Source organism: Phytophthora infestans, genomic scaffold (genome assembly GCF_000142945.1).
Source record: "Phytophthora infestans T30-4 supercont1.45 genomic scaffold, whole genome shotgun sequence".
In the NCBI taxonomy this organism is placed as follows: domain Eukaryota; phylum Oomycota; class Peronosporomycetes; order Peronosporales; family Peronosporaceae; genus Phytophthora; species Phytophthora infestans.
In genome coordinates, this window is record NW_003303714.1 from 860,877 (window position 1) to 884,538 (window position 23,662).

The following is a 23,662-nucleotide window of genomic DNA, read 5'->3' on the forward strand; positions in this document are numbered from 1 at the left end:
AGTAACTCTGTACAAGGCACACAAACTTCCCTTCATTTTATCCGTGCACATCTTTTGCCTTGTGGTTAATGGGCAAATGACGTCCTTCTCCTTCGTTTATCGAGTCGTCTGGTCTACTCCACCTTGGTGGTCTTCTTGGCAGGAGCTTCAGCAAGGCGCTTGAGCGTCAAGTGGCCGGACCAGAGGTTCACAGAGCCCAAGATGCTGAGAAAGCCCAGCGTGCGGAACATGGTCAGCTCCAGCCAGTACAAGCCGAACAGAGCGAAAATACCGCCCAGTGACGCTAGGAACACGCAGCCAAAGACAAACACAGAGCCCTCGAACAGGCGCTTCAAGTTGAGTCCCAGACGCGCCACATACGGCACGAAGAACGCCAAAGGGGCCAGAACGGCGCCCATGAAGGCCAGAGACACAGCTACAGGCGGTCGAGGGTCCTGCTCGCGCATCACGTGCTGGATCTCGGGCAGAGCCTTGAGCGTCGTGTCACTCTCGTACAGCAAGTGCTTCTTGTAGAGCGGTGAGGGCGTCTCAGGCGGTGCAGCGCCAAGCTGCAGCTCCACGTTGCCCAGGTCCCATACAATCGCCTTCTCGAACGTGGAGGCGCCCAGGATAAGCTCCACGTGGTGCTCACCCGACATGTAGCCAAACTTCTTACTTAGAGCCGCAAACTGCAGCGTCGTGCTGTGAGTCAGGAGGGTATCGGCTGTCAGCACAAAGTACGTGTCTGTCTTTTCCCTCAGGTGCGTGAAACGGAGGAAAGCCTGGTGCGCAGCCATAGGCGACTTGTCGTGTACCTGCTGCAGCTTCACTTCCAACTTGAGCGTGTCCTCCGCAGCGGCGTTGAAGTTCTGACCCATGAGCTTGTCTCCCAGCTTGAGCTTCTTACCGTTAGCCGAGGCGCTTGCCACCTCCACAGGCGTCGTCACCTTAAGCTGCAGCACCTCGTAGGCGCTCTGCTTAGTCTCCTCATCCACCGCCGACACCTTGAGCTTGTACATGCCTGCCTGCAGCTTCTGGTCGCCTGTCAGTTTAGTCACGAACTTACTACCGTCACCCTTGAGTGTCTGCGCCATGACAACAGTATAATAGCCAGTTAAGCTAATAGATTATCAGCTAACTCATATGCCATTGTAACGCACCAGCCCGGAGAGTACAGCGGTGCCCGTGGTGTCCACGAGCGTCTCGAGCGAGAGCTGCTTCAGTTTGGGCTGCTTGGGCGTCACCAAGACAGCCACCTCCAGCGCATCAGGCGTCAGCGCCACGTGCGACGAGGCCAACTTCATGTTGACATTGAGAGCAGCATCCACTGATAGCGAAAGCAGCAGCAGCAACGCGCCGCATGCGGCCAGCAGCCGAGTCGATAGCGCCATCGTCAGTCTCTATTTCTTTCAGAATTGACCGCGTGGCAGCAAGAACTCAAATAATTTCTACCAATGGGACGCATTCACATTTTTAGGCTAAGTTTTAAAAAAAATGTCTGGACTTGTTTATTTAGAAACCAATGCTTTCTAATTCTGTATGCGTAGAATCATGGAGCCATGTTGATGACTCGCATATCCGATCTAAATTTGTAGAGCTATGAAAAGTCGTTACAGTTAGCAAATGTAAGTTTACCCCCCCCCTCCGTGTAGCCTTTGTTACAGTACCATCTCAAGATTCATGTCATTTTTTTAATTGCATTCCTGTTGGTAAACTCTACCGATAATCTCAAAGCGCAAAAGAGGGGTGTAAATGGAAGACGCGGAGGCGGGGTCGGCTAGCGGCGAGGGTGCCTGGATAAAGAAGGCGACAGCCACAGTGATGACAGATTAACCTCTTTCTCTCTGTTGAAGTAGGGAGGTCCGGACCAGAGATCTGGGGACGATAGGCGCCGAGCAGCGTAATCACCTGAAAGGCAAGACATAGGTTAGTAGGGATAAGGAATCTAATCTCACTCTCTCTTTTGCGTAGTTAACCACAAGTACGCCAGAAGTGCAGCCCGTCCGAGGACAGGGCTTCTACAGGTCTTGAGCCCAAATGACCAGAGCCACAGATGAGGTCACCGGCGGTGGCGCGCCAGCGCCGACGCCGACAGTGCCTGTTGCCAGTCGCGAAAGGACCGGCATGGCCGACGACACAGAAGAGATGAGCACCGCCGTGGCCCACGAAAGGGGTACCGGCAACAACGCCGACGCTAATGCGCCGGCGACCGGGGGAACCGCCGCAGAGCTGATGACGCTCTTGCGGGGCGTAGCGGACCAGCTGGAGCGGCTTGAGGAGTCGCAGACCAAGCTGAAAGAGTCGCATGGAGAACTTGAGAAGCAGTTGGACGATCAAGATGCAAGGCGTGCGCGCCTGAATCGCCCTTCGACACCACCCATGAACTCCAGTCTGTTTGCGTCTGGACTCGGCCGCGGGATAAGAATGCATATCGACTCGTTAGGTGGGTCGCCACAGACGCCGCTCACAGTGACGCCGCGTAGGCCAGCTGCTGCACCACAGTACTTCGGACACCAGCAGCCTGGCTACGGCATGTCAATGTCTGAGTTGCAGCGCCTGTACGCCGCAGCGCAAGGAGCGCAGCCGGCAGCACCAGCACCAGCGCCACCACGAGATGGTCGGGCACAGGCTGGAGGCGAGCATTTCCAGCAGCAGAACCAAGGAGTCCGCTACCCGGACGCGCGACAGAAGAAGCTAGTGATTCGGCCATTCGACGGCAAGGAGTTGTACGTGGGACTCGGATCTGGATTCCTCGAGTGGGGTCGACGCTTCGAGAGACAAGTTGCGCTGGCGCAGTCGGCATGTGGGTTCGCGTGGCCGGAAGATGTGAAAGTGGATCTGCTGGGGCATTACTTAGCGGGGACTGCAGAAAGGTACTATAACAAGCAAGTAGATGCCTGGTGGACACAACTGCCCACACTGCAATACGTCATGGAGAGGATGCTCGAGACGTTCAAGACCAACATCACCCCCGCGCAAGCAATAAAGTTGCTCACTGCGCCGAAGGAAGGCAAGCGATCGTGGCCCGAACACTATATGTACTTGGTCGCCGTATCAGAGGCATGCGGTGGCGGGGCAGACTACCTCGTGTTGAGCAACATCGTGCAGTACGCGTCCGCGGATTTGCGTACAGTGCTAATGGCCAAGGTAGATGGGACAAGAGCGGACTACTTGCAGCAGGCTGAGGAGTTGGCACACTTCGCGCAAGCCTGGGAATTAGAACCTGCCAAACACACGAATTTCGGCAAAGAAGTCGTGGGCGCCGTGGCTGAGCGCCGCGGCAAGGAGACACGCGCCTGCCATGAGTGCGGGAAAGCTGGACATCTGCGCGCAGCATGTCCTGAGCGGACGCGAGGGGGTGGCAGGAAGCCTGACCTCACGCTGTCTGTAGGAGAGACGTCGGATGAGTCCGACGTGATGTGGATCTTGGACAGCGGTTCCAGTCGGCACTTCGTGAGCGATGCGTCGTGGCTGGATGACGTCGGGGAGTACTTGGACGAGTGTGTACAGCCAGACGGAAACCCACTCAAGATCAGTAAGAAAGGGACTCTCACGCTGCGCGTCATGGCGAGCGGGACGGAGCAGATCGTGAAGCTCATGGACGTGCATTACGCCGAGAACGTTGTGCACAACTTGATCTCCTACGGCCAACTTGACAAGAAGGGGTATACGCTGACATACACAGGCGGACGACGCGTCGTTGCTGGTGTAGACGGAGAGCAAGTAGCATTTGACGTGGATCTGCGGCATGGCGTGCTAGTCGTGCCTGCCGTCCTAGAGCGGAAAGGAGAAGCCCCATCGGGAGTAATCATGGCCGCACTTGATCAGGCTGAGGCTGAGGCCGAAATGGTGTCGGATGACGTGCAGAAGGACGCGTTGGTGGAGTTCCACAAGAGGTTTGGACACTTAAGCTACGACGCAGTTGAGAAACTTGCACGGGACCCGAGCTCGGGCATCGTCATCACGGACCACCGCCGCGTAAACTGCTTAACCTGCGCGCATGGGAAAATAGACGAAGAACCGGCGGTCGCAGAAAGATACTGGGGACCACTCGCTGATCGATCGAGTTGGTGGAGTAATCTGCTCGAACTTGAAGGGTCCGATGACGCCGCGAGATCGTCTCAATAACCGCTACATGATAAACTATGTCGATCATAAGAGCAATTACTGCAGAGTGTTCCTGGCGCGAACGAAAGATGCTGCCGCCAAGCAGTTCGAACTCTTCCTCACGTTCTTTGAGAAGCGTTTCGACTGCAGGATTCATGTACTGAGGACGGACTCGGGCGGAGAGTACCAAAACGTAGACTTATTCTGCAAGAAGACCGGCGTAGTGCGTCAGCGGAGCGAGGCCAGAAATCAAGCCAGCAACGGGAAGGCTGAGCGCATGCATCGGATCATAATGAACATGGCACGGTGCATGAACTTCGCCTGTGGACTGCCATTAAACGTTTGGGGAGATGCTGTGCAGTACGCGGCCTACATTCTGAACAGGTCGTCGACTAACTCGAACCCGGGCAGAGCTTCGCCGCTGAAGATACTAACGAAGCAGACACCGGCACTAGGCGAGATCGTCGTTTTTGGCTCCCCGTGTACTGTGTATAGAGACCCGCGGAACAAGAACTTCTCGCAGCGTGCTCAGCACGGCATGATCGTCGGCATTGGAGAAGAAACGAAAGGATACAGAGTTTACCTGCCAAAGGACCGCGTGGTGGTCACAACACAACACGTGAAGAACATTGAGACGCTTAACAAGACCCAGCACGAGCAAGTGCAGCGGCTGTACCTGCAGGATGATGACAGTGCTGTTGTGGACGAGTCCACGGGTGGAGCTGCGAGCGCCGCTGAGGCGACCACCACTGAGAGCGTGTCGGCCGGAGGCTGACGCGTAAAAAAGGGAAAGAGGCGGTCCAAGCAGAAGAAACCTGGCAGCGAGAACGTCACGAGACACGTTCGGTCGCACGAAAGGCTGCGGAGAACACGGACGAGTCTGTGCAGCAGGAGGAGCAAGAAACCAGAGTGGTAAACAATGTGATGGAGGTAGATCTGAGGAACTACCGAGAGGCAATGCGCAGCCAGTGGCGTGAGAAATGGATGAAAGTCATGAAAGAGGAGCTCAAAGCACTCGAGGAAAATGGAGTGTGGAAGGTCACGCGGCTACCCAGTGGGGCGCGTGCACTGCATACAAAATGGGTCTTCAAGACGAAAAGAGATGCTGCAGGATTCATCGAGCGGCTGAAGGCGCGGCTCGTGGCCTGTGGGAATGAGCAGGAGTTCGGTGCGAACTATGGAATCACCTTTGCCGCGGTGATCGACATGTGCAGTGTGAAGCTCATCCTGTGCTTGGCCAGGAAGTGGAGAGTCCCAGCAAGACACGGGGATGTACCAAACGCCTACGTCAAGGCGGAGAAGGAGCCGGGACTGGACATCTACATTCGGCTGCCGCAGAGAATGGTCATATCGGAAGAAATTAAGAAGCAGCTGAGCGCCACGAGTGACGACGAGCTGGTCCTCGAGCTGAAGAAAGCGCTGTATGGACTAAAGCAGGCTGGGCGACTCTGGAGCAAACTGCTCCACCAGAAGCTAGTAGATTTGGAATTCGAACAGAGCCTGACGGACATGTGCGTCTACTATCGACGGAAGCAAGGAGTGCTGGTCGTCATAGGCGTCTATGTGGACGACCTGCTGGTCACCGGCACGGACCAAGACGCGGTGAATGCGTTCTTTGGAGAGCTATCGGATCTGTCTGTGAAAGACCTGGGAGTGGTGAGCAAGTTCTTGGGGACGCGCGTCACGTATGATGACGAGAGCGATACGATCTAGATCAGGAGGTTGCGATCACTGACATCCTGAATGAGTACCAGATGGAGGCGGCGCGTCCGGTGCGCACGCCCATTGGCTTGGGGTGGAATGACATGCCGTTGGATGCGGCCGAGACCTTACCGTTGTCAGGAAACGGGAGCGTGGTGACTGTTGCGAAGTTTCAGTCTTTGGTCGGAAGTTTGATGTGGGTGGCGCGTTGCACGCGGCCCGACATTGCGTTCGCTGTGCACAAGGCGTCACGCCGGACACACAGCCCGACGATGGCAGACTGGAGGCTTACAAAGCGCATAGTCAGGTACTTGTCGGGAACGAAGGACCTGCGTCTGCAGATGAAAGGAGACAGAAGTTCGGAGGAGCCGCTGGAAGTCGTCGCGTACAGTGACGCGGACTTCGCGGCCGACAAGCAGGACAGGAAGTCCGTGACCGGAGGACTCGTTACTGTGGATGGGACGCCTGTCAGCTGGACCTGCAAGAAGCAGGGCGGTGTATCGCTGTCCACGATGGAGGCGGAGTACACCGCGCCCTCGGTGATGGCCGCCGAGTGACTAAGGGCTCGAGAACTTCTAGGCGAACTCGCTGTCGAGCACGTGGAGCCGATGCCACTGCGAGTGGGCAACCAGGCAGCGTTGAAGCAGCTAGGCGGTGAGGGTGCAAGCGCGAAGGCAAAGCACATTGATGTGCGCATAAAGTTCGTAGGCTCCTATACGAAGAAGGGCGTTCTGGGCCCCGAGTATCGTGAGAGCGAGCACATGCCCGCCGACTTGATGACGAAGGCGTTGAGTGCGCCGAGGGTGGCCGACTTGCGAGTCGAAGTGGGGCTGCATTAGGCCTCGAGAGGCCAATGGGGCGAAGGTGGAAAATGAGAGCGCTGGTGGGGATACTTGACGTTGCCGGCGAGGAGGAGTGTTGAAGTAGGGAGGTCCGGACCAGAGATCTGAGGACGATAGGCGCCGAACAGCGTAATCACCTGAAAGGCAAGACATAGGTTAGTAGGGATAAGGAATAAAATCTCACTCTCTCTTTTGCGTAATTAACCACAAGTGCGCCAGTAGTGCAGCCCGTCCGAGGACAGGGCTTCTACACTCTCCGCATCAGCAAGCGTCCATTCTCTTACAGCACAAGTGATAATATAAAGTGGTATATGGGACTCGCGAGTTAGTAAGCTCGGCACTGATAAAAACTTACCTAAAATGTGCTCTAAAAGTCCTAATGAATAACTTCGTTTTTCGTAACTGTTAATTATACCGACAGTACATGTCTTAGCTTGTCTTCGCCGGAATGAACGTGAGGATATGACGCCCGCTTGCATTATCAAGCAACCATAGTAATATGCAGCCCCGCTTTGTTTGGCTAAGCGCTTCCGCAGCTCGCCCCGCTTTCGATTTAAAGATGGTGTCGTCGTTGAGCGCCTCGAGTCAGTTATCGGCGGGTCGTCCACTTTGCTTTCGTTATCGCTACATCTCACTACCTGTTCCAGCGAAGAAATCAAACGAAGCGCCATGACGCCGTTAAGAAACCCAAGAAGCGTGTAGGTTTTTCCGAAAAGACCCAAGAACACGCGCCGATTTATACTTAAGTTTGCCAGCAATAAGGAATAATCTTGGCAGCCATGAAAACCCTGTGGACTTTAATGAAGAAACGGCTGGGCCATTTCTAAATAAGGCGATTTAAAAAAAAGGCATTAAAGTTTATAGTTTACGGGTTTGGGCTTTAAACTTCAATATATCTGTAGACTACATTACAAAAGCTGTAGCCCACAGAATACCACCCCTCAAACTCCAGATTAAAAAATCTAGACCAGAAATCACAGGCTAAACTATACCATTAAACCATATACGTAAACGAATATTCGTCTATAACGCTAGAGAGCATTCATGTTTAATTGCTCGCGTATTTTTATCTTACAGCTTTCATTATTGCATTTTGCGACCAACGTTGCTCATTTCATTCCGAAGTTGTAATATATCCCTATCACATTTAAATTTCAAGTTAAAAAAGTAAAGTTTGGAATGATGTCCAATTTTGTATTATCTTTGATGCGCTGCGTGCCAAACCTACAGCTTGTTATGAAGACGCGAAATGTGTGATCTATACGAGCTAGGATTGTCAAAATCCATGTCACACACACAGCAAACACTGGGGCCGTTTGCGCTTGTCTCGTTCTCTCGCTTTCGCTTAGCTCGGCTTTGTTCTGCCTTAGGGTTCTTGGGCAGTACATGCGGTGCTTGCGCATCTTGGGTTCGTGCAGCATCTTGTCGCCACAATACAGACAGTCGTAGTTCTCCGGCAGAGCGCTAGCGACGATATCTGGCTTCCAGCGCAGGCCCTAGTAGGCGAAATAACAGTGGATTAGGTGATTCTCATAAACGTAAGGCATGCCATTGTGAATTAGATCGCCGCGAAAACGATGCAATACCCCACAGGAATGACAACAACTTTAGAGTCGCCCCAAATATCGAAGCACCCCTCTAATACCTTGAGCTTGGTATCCTCCTCGAAAGCAAATACCATGCTAGCAGGGACGCGCTGGGTATCTTTCTTGGCCGCAGACTTTAATGCGCTCGTGGGTAGTCTTGGTGCGCCTCTTGCTCCTTTCCACCCAACCAGAGACCGCATGTACGAGAACTCCCTTGGTAGCCAAGCTGAGTCAAAGCACGCTGTGCTCTCAATGAGGGCCCTTTTGAGCTCGCATATGACAGCAAATGACTTCACTCTGCACTGTCCTCTCAAGGCGTCGTCGTGCTCAGCACCGACCTTCCCAAATACCGGTTCTAACTGTAGAGAATGCACTTTCCTAACAAGGGCGGCTGTAATTGCATCTGAGAGACCCAGATATATAATCTGGTATCCGCGTGGTGGTAACATGCTTTGTTGGACTCCAATTGCAGACTGAAGTGGGAACGGCAATCGGTAAAGAGAACCCAGTATATGACTTAGTTTAGGTATGCGATAATGCAGCGGGAACATCAGTCTGGGACGGGATCATCGAATTTGTGTAACGAGCCCAATTCCAATTACATAAGTAGGTATAAATTTCTTGAGTTCTTACATAAGTAGGCAAAGTGGCTCACGGGTAGCGTGTGCCAAGGTGTCAACATCGGATTGGGTGATAGTGCGGAGCCAGAGTCACTTATTGGCCAACAGTCAGTAGACTTCTTTTAGTAGTTCACACGAGGCCAGGGGTAGCCGCCCTGGTCCCAAATAAATCAGAGTTGAATTTGACACAAACCTAAGACTTGGTTTCACTATTGCGAGCTTCCTCCACGCTATAATGTAAGATAGTGACGGTAATTCTTCCCCGTTACACCTTGTAGCACTTTGTAGTCCTTCCAACGACCAAGTCTACGATGAGCCAAATGCGACCTTGAAGTACGCTGCATTATCCCATCTCACTCGCGTGGAGTGGGAAGCGCTTCGCCGCCTCGTGGCGGTGTCTGGAGATGCGGTTGTCGCATCGCTGCTGAGCTCAGCGACGCCCGACCAGCAACGTTTTGCAGCACAAGAGTTCATGGAACGCGAGCTCGCCGATGCGAATCGGTGGGTGTCAACTCCCCCCAGAGTAACGTCGTCAAGTTGGAGACGTCTACGTATTATGGCGCCGGCGAAAGCCGGCTCCCGCTACACCGGTAATTCCGCGAGATTGACATCGCTATCGCCTCGCGTCACATCGGGGCATCATCGGTCAAGGTGATCTTTCTTTTGTCCCGATTAGCCGGGAAGGCCAAAGAATGGGCCCTTGGCAAGCTGGTTGTCGACCCGAGGCTTTCCCAACTCTGGAAACTCTCCAGAGCGACTTGCGCCTCGCGTTTGAGTCCCCGCAATACGAGTATCTCGTTCGTGCAGAGTTCTTTGCTCTTCGGCAAGGGATGATGTCCATGCGCGATTACGTCCAGACAACGCGACAATGGCCTCTTGCATCGTGACCAAGCCAATCAACATGGCCTCGCAAGTCCACGTATTCGTGTTCGGCATGCGCGAGGGTATGACCCGTTATTTTCTTACCAGAGCTGAGCCCTCCTCTCTCGAGGAGGCATTTGCACTCGCGATTAGCGAGAATTACATGGTCACTGCGTCGTACGCCGCAGCCATACCTGCGGAAGCCCGAGAGTCTACCCCAAGCCCATGGAGATTGATGCCATCAACGCTTCGAGTGATCGACGTCACGGGACCTACTGCGGAAGCGGTGGGCGAAGCAATCGCTCACTTATTTGGTTTCGCTGTGTAAAGAAAGGTCACCACGCGGCGGAGTGCCGCGCGCCAGCACCCGTCGTCGCGCACACCGATGCGGAACATTCCTCGCTCACCCATTTAAAAAGACGACCAGGACCAGTAGGTGGGGGGCGCCCTACTGGCTTTAACGAAGGACCGGGCCCTCCGGTGGTAGCCTAACATTCGAGCCCCCGCGCTCCAAGCACACACCAATGCGACTCGAGACTGATCATCGCCAGCCTTCACGCCACCGGCGCCCGGCGACCACTGCGCGCGCTCCTTGACTCAGGAGCGGCCAACAACTTCGCTCGCGCGTCGGGTTTGTCGGTACTGCTCGGGAACATCTGCGTCCGGAATAGTCCTGGCGAGATTCATGTTTACCCCTCAGCTACCAGAAAATCCGAGTTGGAACCGCCTAATATAAGTCGTAACTTTACAACTTCGATTTTATATTACTATTTGTATGTGCGCGTCTTGTCCACGTCAATATCTCCTCGATTCCCGCTATTTACTCCCAGAGGTTTTTGAAATCTAAGTCGTGAGTGTTATGACATTGTGAGCAAATTGTAATTCGGAAAGCCAAACCTTACGACTTCCAGACTGCAGCGCACATTTTTTTGTTAGCTCCTTGCTAATCCATACAGATCCAGGCGCATCAAAAACGGTACGAAGATCAAGTAAACGCAGTGCTACCTAATCCATTTATACGATTGCTGACTGTAGAACATCCTGGTCGACAAGCTCTCCCGCCTCACTATCAGCGTCACCATCTTGACAAATCAGCTCGTCGCGTAAGCTTACGTGCACCCACCTTGCCTGAGAGCCGCAAGACGACGCGTTTCCCGAGGGGTGCTGGGATGGAGACGCCACTCTCGAAGTCTTCATGCCAAATTTGGTAGCATGTCGTTCATACACCCCCGTAATAATGCCGCGACTTGGGGCACAGGAAGCACTTCGCACCAGGCTGTGAACAGTCTTCACAGTAGTAAGTGGTCTGAAATGACTTCTTTCGTTCGCTGCGAAGAAGAGCGCAAACTTTACAGGAACATTAACGGCGTTTCTGGACGCCTGATACGATGACCCAGTCGTCAAACTGCACATGCGCGTGACCATCTAGTCGGCGGCGCTTTCTGGAGCGCGCCATAGGAGAAGGAGTAGGAGCAGATACGTCGACAAAGTCGTCTGCCGTGAGCTGCAGTAGTTGTTTGTGGAGGAGGATATACCAGTCTCCACGGTCTTCAGGTACGAGTCGCTTGAGCCGACACGTTTCCTTCTGTGTGAGGTATGCATTCACCAGTGCCATGTCTACCAAGCCAATGAACAGTGGCTTGTAGTATTTCTGAAATCGGAACGCTGTCTGAATCGAATACGACTGGAGGCGGAGTTGATCATGGACATCAACTCCGCCCATTCAGCGTTGATAGTCGGTAACGAGCTTCGGGCACTTAAATGTTGACGGTCCTACCATCTTGATGTTTCTATGAATTGAGTCTTCTACCATGGTCGGACCCGTTGCTAGGTATTGTACTGGTTTCCTGTCCCACCAATGGCAGGCAATCATGGTCGGAATAGCATCTGACTGCAAGAACGCGAAGGATCCCCGTTCTATCGCACGCGGTCTTGTTTTGCGTTTCTCAATGACTTGCTTATCAAACCCCAGCCGGTTAATCATGATTGTCCCTAGCACGTAGACCGACACCGATGGAAGCTGTATGGCCAGCGGTATCGAGGAATACAACCGACCGATTACAACTAATCGAAATCCCAGAGATGCTCCACTGAGAACAGCCTTCATGTTTCGTATCACTGCTGCTGCCCACGTCTTGTTGTCGACCTCTCGTTGGTCCTTATCTTCGGTATCTCGCTTCCCGACGTACACCTCAAAGCTGTAGTCGCAAGTTACGACATGGAACAAATTAAATAATGAATTAATGTAAAAATACGACTTATTATTTTTTTAATAAAAAACTCACCGATGACAGTACGCACTCTTGTAATTACACACCATTAATAATTTTGTTCCGTAGCGATGGGGCTTGTCGGGCGTGAACATCAGTGTTGTGTTTCGCTTCGATGTCGACGGTACAACGTCTTCATCAAAGGAGAACGTGCTACCAAGTGTCCAATTCGAGCGAAAACGAGACTGCAACACGTCCACAACCGGCCTCAACTTCCACATCGTATCGCGAACGCGCGGGGCCTCATTGTTCACGACGTGAAAGTCGCGAAGGATCGAAGTGCACCGGTTGCGTGGCATGAGCTTGCCCAAGTTACCGGCTGAAAGTGCGCCATCATCGGCCATCGCCCAATGTCGTGAGAAACGCCGCGTCATCGGGTTCAGCATCCTTGCCACTAAAAGCCCCATTAAATGTAAGATCTCATGCGTTTGGTACGCAGGCTCGACACGAAGACGCTTTTTAATCTGCTTGATAGTCTCTGGCGTCGCAGCATGACGCTTCCGTTGTTTAGTTCGAATTCGCTTTGCTCTGGCGTGCGCAGCTTGTCGCCTGTAGCGGTTGGTCTCCTTCGTAATACTAACCCATAGTGACTTTGGCAGATAATAGAAAAATAGCAGGAATGGCGAGTCTGCGATGGCTTGGATCTCTGGCGTAGGGGTAGCAACATCAGTAGACAGATGCGAATATGCTTCACAATCACGCTCAAACTCGGACGAGGGTGTACTCCACGAGAATTGCCGAAGCGCGTTCTTGTCGACATCTTCAAGGGCAAGCTTTCCACCCATCGCCTCCACAAAGGCATCGTCCATTAGGGCGACATCTTCGTGAGTCGTCGGGATATTCGCGCCGCTCAATGACCTCATCTCCACTATTATCGCTGTTGTCACTACCGCTCGAATCGATAGCCTCGTAGACGTCCGATACTTCTCCATCCGCCATGATGTTCACGTCGTCCTCCGCTACGACAACGCGGTCATCCGGAGCGTCCTTCACATTCTCATAATCATCCAAACTGGCACCGTCGCTCGCGTTACCATTATCGGAGTTGTTAGACTCGGCGCCCGACAAGAGGCGCTGAAAGGCACCGACGACTAGCTCGTGATCTGCCGGGTCCAGACGATCCGACTGGAAGCCGCTTTCCGATCCGAGCATCGCTTGTATTGTGTCGGCTGATAGCGCAATGGATGTGTCGATCTGCGACGCCGTCACCGACTCGTTGGCTGGCAAGCCCTCATCGACACTCGCCTCTCCCCCACTCTCGCTACTCTCTTCTCCAATAAGACCCAACTCGATCGCAAACGTCACCACTGCATCCTCGCCTACAAACAGCAATTCATTTAGATACCTGTGTTGTGTTTCGTTCATGCGTTACGTACCGACAAGCGAGATCCCGGTCGGTGACGTATACGTCCACTCCTTCACGAGTCTGGAGCCTGACGGCCTCTTCGATGCCCACCCCACTCCACGGAGCTGCCGCCACATATGCTTGAAGTCGACCGCTCGAACCCCAAGCGTGTCTTGAACTACCGACTGCCTGGTTCTCGTACTGGATCGTACTCTCGCCATTGAGGCAAATTCTGGAATGAGACACCGCTGTATCAATTCGGCAGCCTCGACCACTCATCCAAGTGTCCGGACTGACCAGATTGCTGCAGCACATCTACCCTCCCCCCACCATTTCTTTGACTTTTTCTTTTTTGACCTCTTCTAGCTTATATTTTTTGGCAGCAAAGATTGACTTGATTAAAATATCGTGTCCACTTTGTTCGAGCCATTTCCTATCTAGGGATCCCAGTAACGTCGTAACTTACGACTTGTGCCCTCCTTGAAGTCGTAAGTTACGACGTTGGTAACGGAGGGGTTAAACTCGCAGATGGTAAGGCTGGCCGCGTTGCGCGGCGTGACGTGTCCTTGTCATGCACGTTCGACGGCTTCCGTAGCAAGGACGACTTCTTGGTGATCATTCTGGGCATTCCATGGCTTGCGCGATATCAGCTAGAGATTGACTGGCTGGCTCAATCGGTCAGGCGTCGATGTGAATGCGACGTGAGCGAGGTCCTCACACACCTATTAATGGCGCCAAGAGACTGACCCCACGTCACAGTCGTGGACAAGGCAGCAACGACGCAGGCAGTGCACAAAGCGAGCGATAACCCTCTCTGCATGGCTTGTGCTACGTTGTTGGACGAAGAGCCCTCGCGGTGTCGCGAGGAAGACGATGAAATGGTTGAGCAGAGGCTCCCACAATCCGAGACAGTGATCGAGCAGCGGCTCCCACAACACGAGACGGTGGTCGAGCAGCTGATCTCACAAAACGAGACGGCGGTCATGCAGAGGTACCCGCCGATCGATTCGGCGGTCGAGCAGATTGGGCTCCCGTCAAACGATGCTGCGGTGAGCAGGGGCTCCCGCGTGTTCCCGGCCCAGTCGAGTACGTCTTCCGCGCCTAGAGGAGGATGATGCATCGTCGAGCAGCAGTGAGTCAGACTGGAGCGTGATCTCGAGTAGGACGAACAAGAAGAGGAAGACACGAGCCTCGTCGAGACTCCACATACAGCGATAGCCCACCGATGGAATCGGTCTGCGCGCTCGAGTACGTGAAAGGAGATCCGAGTCGGTCGCGATCTATCAGCCCGCCGCGCGAAGCAGCGGCGATCGCACACCTTCCAGGCGTGTCCTGGAAGAACTTTCTTCGGGACCTCAAAGCTGGAGACGTCGAGCAAGTGTGCTAGGTCACCGAGGCCGTCTCGGTGAATGAATCAGCAAATGCAGTCGCGACGGATAGTGAACGTTTGTCGTCCGCAAGGTGCCGAACCTAAGCTGGCTCGTGAGGAACGATTCCAAACGCAATTCGGGGTGACCTTGCGGGAGTCAAAGAATCCCGTATACGACACCGCCTGCGAGTACGCCGACGTCTTCCCCTACCGAGCTAGCGGCGGATCGTGGGTTCAGCACGAGATCGACCTTGCACCAGGTACGAAGTACTGCACCAGACAATGGCCACTTTCCCGTGATCAAGTGAAAGCGATTGATGACTTCTTCGAGATCCGCCAAAAGGCGGGTCACGTGCGCGAGAGTACATCGCCCCATTCAAGTCCAACATTCTGCGTGAAGAAAACTACAGGGGTGGTGGCGCATTGTTCACGAATTTAACAAATTGAATGATGACACCATCCCCGCTCAGACTCTGACACCTCGGAAGTACATGGTTCTGGACTCCATGGCTGGTAGCGTTATCTACAGCGCCATCGAGCTGACCGACGGATTCTATCAGATCCTAATGAGAGCATGTGATGTGCCTCTCACCGCCGTAAGTTCACCGAGCGGGATGCTCTGGGAGTGGCTCGTGAAGCCATAGGGTCTGGAGAACGCGCCAGCCACCTTCAATCGCATGGTCTCCCATGTGCTTTGTCAGCTCCGAGACTTCGCGCCGATTTACTTCGACGACATCTTCGTGCACAGCCGCGCTGAGGGAAATCTCAGCGCCGTGGAAGTACATCTGAAACACCGGAGGCAAGTTTTCCAGGTGATGCGAGAGAGCAAGCCCAACGCAAACGTGAAGTAATATGTCTTCTGTGCACCGGAGATTCCAGTGTTGTGATGCTACGTGAGCAAAAGCGGTGTGCGCGCAAATCCCGAGAAGGTCTCGTCTATCTGTGCTTAGCCAACGCCGACAAGCCCCACTGAGTTGCGTCAGTGGCTTGGCCTGGCCAGTTACTTGCACAAGTAAACAAGGAATCACCCGGGGTTGATCCAACCGCTGTCCTCGCTGCCGAAGAAGGACGTGATCTGGGAGTGGAAATCGGATCACAAGCTGCATTCGACTCGGTAAAAGGAGCTTGGCGTTCGCGCCGATCTTGAAGCTTGCTGACGATTCGAAGCCATTCCACGTCGTCTGCAACGCGAGCGATTTTGCTATCGACTGTGCGCTGATGCAGTTTGATGATGACGAACATGAACGCGTTATCAGCTATCAGTCGCGACAGCTGAAGCCAGCCGAGAAGGGCTACCCAGTCGACGACAGGGAGCTCCTGGCAATGCGGTATGCTCTGATCAAATTCAGAGTGTACTCGCTCGGTGAGCAGTCGTTTGCGGTTTACACGGATCACGCATCTCTGCGGACAGCGATGAAGAGTCCTCACTTGTCGCAACGGATGGCCCGTTGCCTGTCCTTCTTCTCCGAGTACAACTTCGTTGTTCACTACAAGCCGGTCAAGAATAACGTTCTCGCTGACGCGCTGTCTCGGCGCCCGGATTACGATCCCCGTGAAACGCTAGGACATCAGATGGCTGATGCGGACGATGACGAGTGTGCGGTCTGCGTGTTGTCAGACATCAGCTTCACGCTGACCACGCCCACGCTCCCGCCGGGCGACGATTACCACAGCGTACGATGGTGATCCTATATAAGGTGCCATCTTGAAACATCTGCGCGCTCCTAGTAGCGACACGCTAAGTGCTCTGTCAAGGTCCACGCGTAGCCATATCGATCGATATCGACTGGACGGCAATCCGATGAAGTACAGCATCGACAGGTTTGATGAACCCTGAGTCGTCGTCACCAACGGCACTGATCTACGTGAGCGTATAACCCACGAGTACGATGACGCCCCGACTGGAGGACATCTCGGTCGTGAGAAGACGTATGCGGCGCTGTCGAGAGACTTCTGTTGGTCACACATATACAAGGGGGTACGCAAGTGGGTCCGCACATGCGAAACTTGTCAGCGGGTCAAGCCGTCTTCGACGTCTCAGGCCCTATTGCGCCCTCTTCCGGTCGCCACGGAAGCCTGGCGCTCCATTTCGATGGACTTCATCTATGGTCTTCCGCCCGATACAGCCGGGCGGCAGGTGTACTTGTGCTCGTCGATCGATTCAGCAAAAATGGCCCATCTCGTTCCTGTGGCAGCCTCAATCACCGCGAAAGAGTCCACGGCCCACTTCATCGACGTGATTTTTCGTCACCACGGCCTGCTGGAGTCTATCGTATCCGACCGCGACCCGCGGTTTACATCCGCGTTCTGGCCACGCCTCTTCTAGCTCTCGAGGGCTAAGCCGCTTTTGTCGACGGCGGCGCATCCAGAGACGAATCGACAAGCAGAACGCGTCAACCGAGTCATTGAAGACGTTCTCCGCAGCTACGCGACTTCGTACACGAGTTGGCATTCGTTCCTGTCGCTAGCCGAATTCGCACTCAGCAACGCCAAGCACCCCCTGACGGGCCTGACGGCGTTCTTCGTGAACAACGCTCGCCACCCATGTGTTCCGGCACTTCTCGCCGTGGGACGTCCTACGGATGCTGGCGGCCCCACCCTTGGAGGGGGAGGATCTCCTGCGGTCGTCATGGATGCTGAAGCTGCGGTCAGTCCTCCAGACAGCGAGCCCGTGTCGTGGTTCCACCAGTACGCGAACCAGTGTCTCAGCGCGCATTGGTAGCCTCACCAGTATCAACAGGCCTGCCAGTGACTTCTGAGTTATTGTTGGACGTAGCCAGTGTGAACGCCTTGACCTGCTCCCCGTCCATGCAGATCATCGAGCCTCCTCGACGTACCGCATCTCCGATAACGAGATGGACATCGCAGAACTTGATCGATTCAGGCAGGAAAGCTCGCGAGCAGGACGTTACCACGGCCAATTATACACCGAAACCCTCGGTGCTTACAGCCGATCGGTCGGCAGCTGCGGAATTCGTCATGCAGAGGAAATCCATCTCAAGGTTCGTCCGCAACGCAATACAGAACGCAGTGGACAAGCAAAAGGAATAAGCAGATAAGCACGGTTGAAAAAACGTGAATGTATTCAAGATACGAGACCGCGCTCAAGGGAGCCCGCGCTTCAATCGTAACTAACCTTGGTGCCGACAAGCTTGATCCACGCTTCATCGGTCCCTTCCACGTAACCAAGGTTGTGGGTGACGCCTACACCATGGACATCCGGTCTTCCCTATGACTACACCCGACCTTTTACGTCGGGCGACTCAAGCGGTATTTCCCTGCGACGATTCGCGAACCAAGCTGGCAGACGGAGAATGCGTCGGGCGACCAGCCCGATGAGCCTGACGCGCCAGAGATCCGTTCGTCCACCAGGCACGATCTTCTGTCCGCTCAGCTTCAATCTGAGCGTCCAACGCACGGCTCGAAGGAGTCTCCACCTCGCCCTGGACGTACAGGGCGTACGTCGTATCACCGTGAAGGCCCACCACCGATAATTGAATCGGTGGGTGACTCGCGCCGGATTGTGGAGCGTATCGTTGACCACGAAGATATCCACAGCTCAGCTGCGCAACGTAGCGTCCGTAGACGTACTGTTCACGTGACCCCGACCGCGCGCCGCTATCGGATACGTTGGCTCGGTTATCCTTCGGAGCATAGCCCCGCGCAGGAACGAGATCGAGAACGCACACGCGAATGAGCCGTATGAGGCGGCGACAACGAAGCCGTGCTCCGACGCGTGCAACGTCGGCACAAGCCGCTACGAACACTGACACAGCTTGTCAGTGCAATAATGAAAACATGAAACCACCGGCGACATCGAGCCGGTGACCAGTGGGTTGCCACCCGACAAGCTACGACTGCACCGAAATGACTTCGATTACCAGCGGCGACAGTGGTCAACAAGTACTTGTTTCTGGTGACACCAGTGGTGACAAGGGGATGCTTACTTGGGTTGCTCAAGTGGTTGACCTCCGTCGACAAGTCTCATGTATTCGAGCTGTCCGAAGTCGTTCCGCACTGGAAGCAAAACAATACTCGCGTGTGCGTGAGTGGATCTGCCTGGTGGAAATCGAGCCCTGGCGTCCTGACTGGAAGTCACACGCATTGACCACTGGTCCACAAAGTCGGCTTCGTGAGGCTCATCGTGTCCGTCATGCAAGTGCCTCAAGCTCGGAGTCTTCTAAGTCGCATGCGCACTGGCCGCTTCGTCGATGTGTGTCTTGGGAGCCGGAAGGCGCTGTACCGGTCCTCACAGCACATCCAGAGCTCGTGGTTCTGTCGTTCCTAGCCCTGCCCTTGTTACCACCGTCAGCGTCGCGCTGGCGCCACCGCCCTTCGCGCTGTCTCCGATGTCCCCGCCTCATATTTCGAGTCTTCTTCAAATGTGTTCCGTGCGCTTATGTTGCGTAAGCGCAACTTAGCGAGGAGGGTGATGTAATGGGCCCGACTCCAATTACATTAGTAGGTATATATTTAATGCGTTATTACATAAGTAAGCAAAGTGGCCCGTGTGCCATGGTGTCAACATCTGATTGGTTGATAGTGAGGAGCAAGAGTCACTTATTGACCCAATCAGGTGTATACTTGTATTTGAGTGGTTCACACGAAGCCAGGGGTAGCCGCCCTGATCCCAAATAAATCATAGTTGAATTTGACACAAACCTAAGACTTGGTTTTACTATTGCGAGCTTCCTCCACACTATAGTGTAAGCGAGTGACGGTAACTCTTACCCTGTTACAGGTTTGTGTGCACATCCGTAATGGGAACGGTCCTTTGGGACGAGAACTGAGATGGCGCATGGCGCGTCACCGGGATCTTCGACCTTCTATCACTACGTAGAGTAGGTGCCAGTGGCACAGACTTGTAGGCCGGTAGGCGTAGAGCAAGTAGGAATTATAATGTAAGACACGTAAGTGCCGGGCAAAGTACCACGACAGGACCACGGAGTTCTGGTGCTTGCTGCCTCTCACTCGTTGTGTGCGCAGCACAGCAAAAGCAGTTGTGTGAGTGAGAGCTGCCAGCACCTGAACCTCCATATTCCGCAAAGTTAGATTAGCACATACTCAACCTAAGATAGTCTATAGAAATCTAAGTATTTCACCATCACCTGCAACGCAGTTGCAGTTGCTCACCGCCACCAATGTCGTCCTTCATACAGTCCTTGGTATCTTCCGCACGCAGCTCGCACGTGAGCGCGTTGCAGACCGGTGCGCCGGGATGCAGTACATGCATAGACACGCGTAGGATTGTAGGTTGGATCGGTAGTACTGGCATTGCCAGTGTCTTGGGCTGTGGCAATGACGTCTGGCACTGGACACTGGCAGACTGTAGCAAGTAGCATCTTACAGTAGCAGGATAGCATCTCACAGTAGCAGGATAGCATCTCACATTCCCACTTGATCTCGGCGATGCAGTGCCGAATCGACGAGATCACATCGCTTCATTCGTACACACACCACTAAGAATAGTCGTACGATAGCCACCACCACCGTAATTTGCTAGCTGCATAGTCTCCCACTCGAATCGCACGTGTCCGTAGTCCAGCGCAGTTGATTGCATGCTAGTGTTGTGGTACAGCCACACGTAACCGGTTCAACCAGTCGGCACACAGGCACACTACATGTCATCGTTGTCAGTAATGTCTTAATCCGTCGTACTTGACCGCATCGCAGATGCCGCAGTCAAGGTATCATGCATCGCAATTGACGCAGATGTAGCCTTTTCATTTACAATGGCGGCCATGTCACTGTCTGCCAGAATAGGCAGTACCTTCAGCATCTTTCGGAATCGAGAGAACTTGACCACCGCAAGTGGTTTGGTCATGATGTCCGCCACCATGTCCTCCGTCCCGATGTGCTGCGTAATGATACGTTTTAGTTCCACGTTCCGCCGCAACATGTGATATTTGTTGTCAATGTGGTTTTGCTTGCTGTGCTTGCCGGGTTTAGTTGTTAGAGAGATGGCTCCCTGGTTGTCTCCGAGAAGTACATGTAGTGCATGTTTCCACGCTAGTTCTCGGTAGAGCCCTGCAAGCCACAGCAAGTCCTTTGTAGCTTCAGCCATTGCAGCGTACTCAGCTTCACATGTGCGCTGAGCATTGATTTCTTGTTTCCTTGATGCATAGGAGACGACATTTTCGTCCATTGTCGTCACGTATCCACTGATGCTGCGGCGGCCAACGGGGTCATTAGCATAGTCAGCATCTGAATAGCAACCCACTTGTAGGTCACTTGCTGACGCAATACCCATCACACGACCAAAGTCACGAGTAGCGCAATACCCACTTGGCTTGCGCATAGTGAGTATGGTCGTGGCTGGCTAGGTATTTCCCGAGATGTCTGGTTGCGTGTGCGATGTCAAGTCTTGAGGCACTTACAAGGTACTGAAGCGCACCAACCAGCTCTTGGTAGGGCAGGTACTCGGTCGTAGCAGGAACAACCGCCTTTGAGGGTGTCAGAGCCTCAGGCGTAGTACAACCATTGCATGTCTCCACGTGAAAACGCTTGAGTACTTCGAGAACGTACTGTTTCTGGCAGTAGATAATCTGTCGACTGGGTCGGTTGATCAAGATCTCCACACCGAGTAAGTACTTCACGGTTCCCATGGTCGTGAGCTCAAAGGTTTCTGGCAGCGCGGCTGCAATTCGAGCGCAAAGCTCACGCGGGCCTATTAGCAATAGGTCGTCCACGTATACAATTAGGAGCATAGTTACTTCTCCATCCTTCTTCAGCGCGTACAAGCCGTAGTTCGACTCCAGTCTTTCAAGCCCAATTATCAGTAACTTGGCATGTAGAGTTCGGTTCCATACGTTTGGTACTTGTTTAAGTCCATAGAGGCTCTTCAAGAGCTTACAGACAAACGCTGGCCCATCAGTTTGAAAGCCTGGTGGTTGCTCCATGAAGATCAACTCATCGAGGTTCCCATAGAGAAACGCGGTCTTTACATCGTACTGAAGAACTTCCCATCCTCGTTGAACGGCGAAGTAGATGGCAACACGGATCGTCTCAAACCGGATTACCGGTGCGTAGGTCTCACTGCAGTTCACGCTCAGTTGTTGTATGAAGCCATGAATCACGAGACGAGCTTTGAATCTTTTCACACGCCCTCGTTTATCACGATTAGCAGCGAACACACATCTGCATGTAATAACCTTGACGCCCTTGGCTGCCGCACGTGGCACCAATTTCCATGTCTTATGTCGTTTCAGTGACTGTAGTTCAGCAAGCATCGCAGCCTTCCACTGAAGCTAATGCTTACTCCGACGTGCCTGCTTGTAGGTCGTCGGTATCTCAATGTCCATATTGATAGACATCACGTTGCCCACCACATAGTCAAGAAGCCGCACACTTGGCTTCTGCGTCCGTCGAGTTTGCTTGAAACAGGATTGAGCAGGAGGATCGCGAATCTCAGAGGTTTTCGTCTCTTTCTTTTCTGTTTCAAGTTTCTTTCGCGTCTTTCGTTTTCGTCGCTTGCCGGACTTGGGTGCCACAGGTGGCTCCTTCGTCTCAGCGTTCGTAGCAGCTTCAACTGGTGCATCTACACCGGCTGGCGACTCTACTCTCTGTTCTTCAGGTAAGTCGTCTTTCGCACTCCCACTGGACTCATGCTCTTTGTCCTGTAGGTCATCAGCTATCGGCACCATCGCGAGCTGCTTCGTCACATTCGAAGACCAACCAGGCAGGTACGTCTCCATTCTAGTCTTGATGCGTGCCACCGGAACGCTATCGAGAAGCTGATGATCACCGTCGTGATATACGCTCTCTAGGAGTTGCTTTAAGTAAGTACCGTCCCTTGTAAACCCTCGTGAAATCGCGTGTTTCATCCACGTGCAGTCACGACTTGCAGTCTTCAAAGCCAGAAATTTGTGGCCTTTGGTATCATGACTATAACCAAGTAATAGATATAATCGTGCTCTCGGCTCCAAATTTTCCTTCTTTTGTCTGGACTCAGGAGGGAAACGCACGTGTGCCGCACATCCCCAAGTCCGAAGCTTATCCACATCGGGTGTCACACTGTACAGCTTCTTGTATGGCGAGACCAGTCCTAGCGGTTTAGTTAGTAGCGAATTCAGCCTCGTATCAATGTGTAGAAGTGCTTCTCCCCATATCATGTTAGGAAGATGTGTAATGGTTAGCATAGCACGGATGCGAGGCGGTACGGTGCCATTCGCTCGCTCCACCACACCATTCTCCTGAGGTGAGTAAGCATTCGTTAACTGCTGCACAATCCCATGCTCATTGCAGTAATCTTTCAGCGCATTACTATTGAACATACCACCATGATCAGAGTGCAGTCTCCGGACAGTGAGCTTGGGAAACTGAGTCCGAAGTTGATGTAGCAAAATCTTGACGTACAGTGTAGCCGCACTTTTTCGTTCGAGTAGGTACGCCCACTTGAAGCGAGTAGCTTCATCAATGATTAGCAGGAACATGGTTGCACCACCTTCCGTCGGTTCATTCATATGTCCATCATCAACATCTCTAGCGGTTCAACTTTCGTTCAGGAATCCTTGCGTAGGTCATCCGTTTAGTCTTGCTAGCAGCACACGCAACACACTCGTAGGAGTTCAGGCCTTGTGCATTAATCTTCACTCCCACATCAAGCTTACTTGACAGCTCTCTCACAGTGTCCATACTCATGTGAGCGAAACGTTGGTGCAGTAACTCCATCGTCTTTCTGCTGTCCATGTCTTGTTTGCGTGCTTCCATCACCATCACTCCTGACACTCGCTCTGCCTTCAGTCGGTAGATATTGTCTCGCATAGTAAACTTCAACGAAGTACCTGGCTTTGATAGCCAAGCTGACTGCTGATCATCCGAACACAGCAAATTGTACTCCCCAGCCGTCTGCAAGTGACCGAGGCTGATAATGTTCACCTTTGCATTAGGAGTGTAGACCTTGTCCTTGAGAAGGCGATCTTCTTGTTCCCCAGTTATCTGGCTTACAATGCGTAGCAAAACAGAACCACACATAGTTGCATG

At 53.3% G+C, this 23,662-nt stretch overlaps 1 protein-coding gene across 1 annotated transcript; it reads right to left on the reverse strand.

The window, feature by feature from the left end:
• Nucleotides 1–14: 14 nt before the first annotated feature.
• PITG_16366 (uncharacterized protein) lies at nucleotides 15–1,382 on the reverse strand (the record flags this gene model as incomplete). Its single annotated transcript, XM_002897381.1, has 2 exons — nucleotides 15–1,064; nucleotides 1,140–1,382. The coding sequence occupies 2 exons, from the start codon at nucleotides 1,368–1,370 to the stop codon at nucleotides 114–116; spliced, it is 1,182 nt and encodes a 393-aa protein (XP_002897427.1).
• Between the last annotated feature and the right edge of the window lie 22,280 nt (nucleotides 1,383–23,662).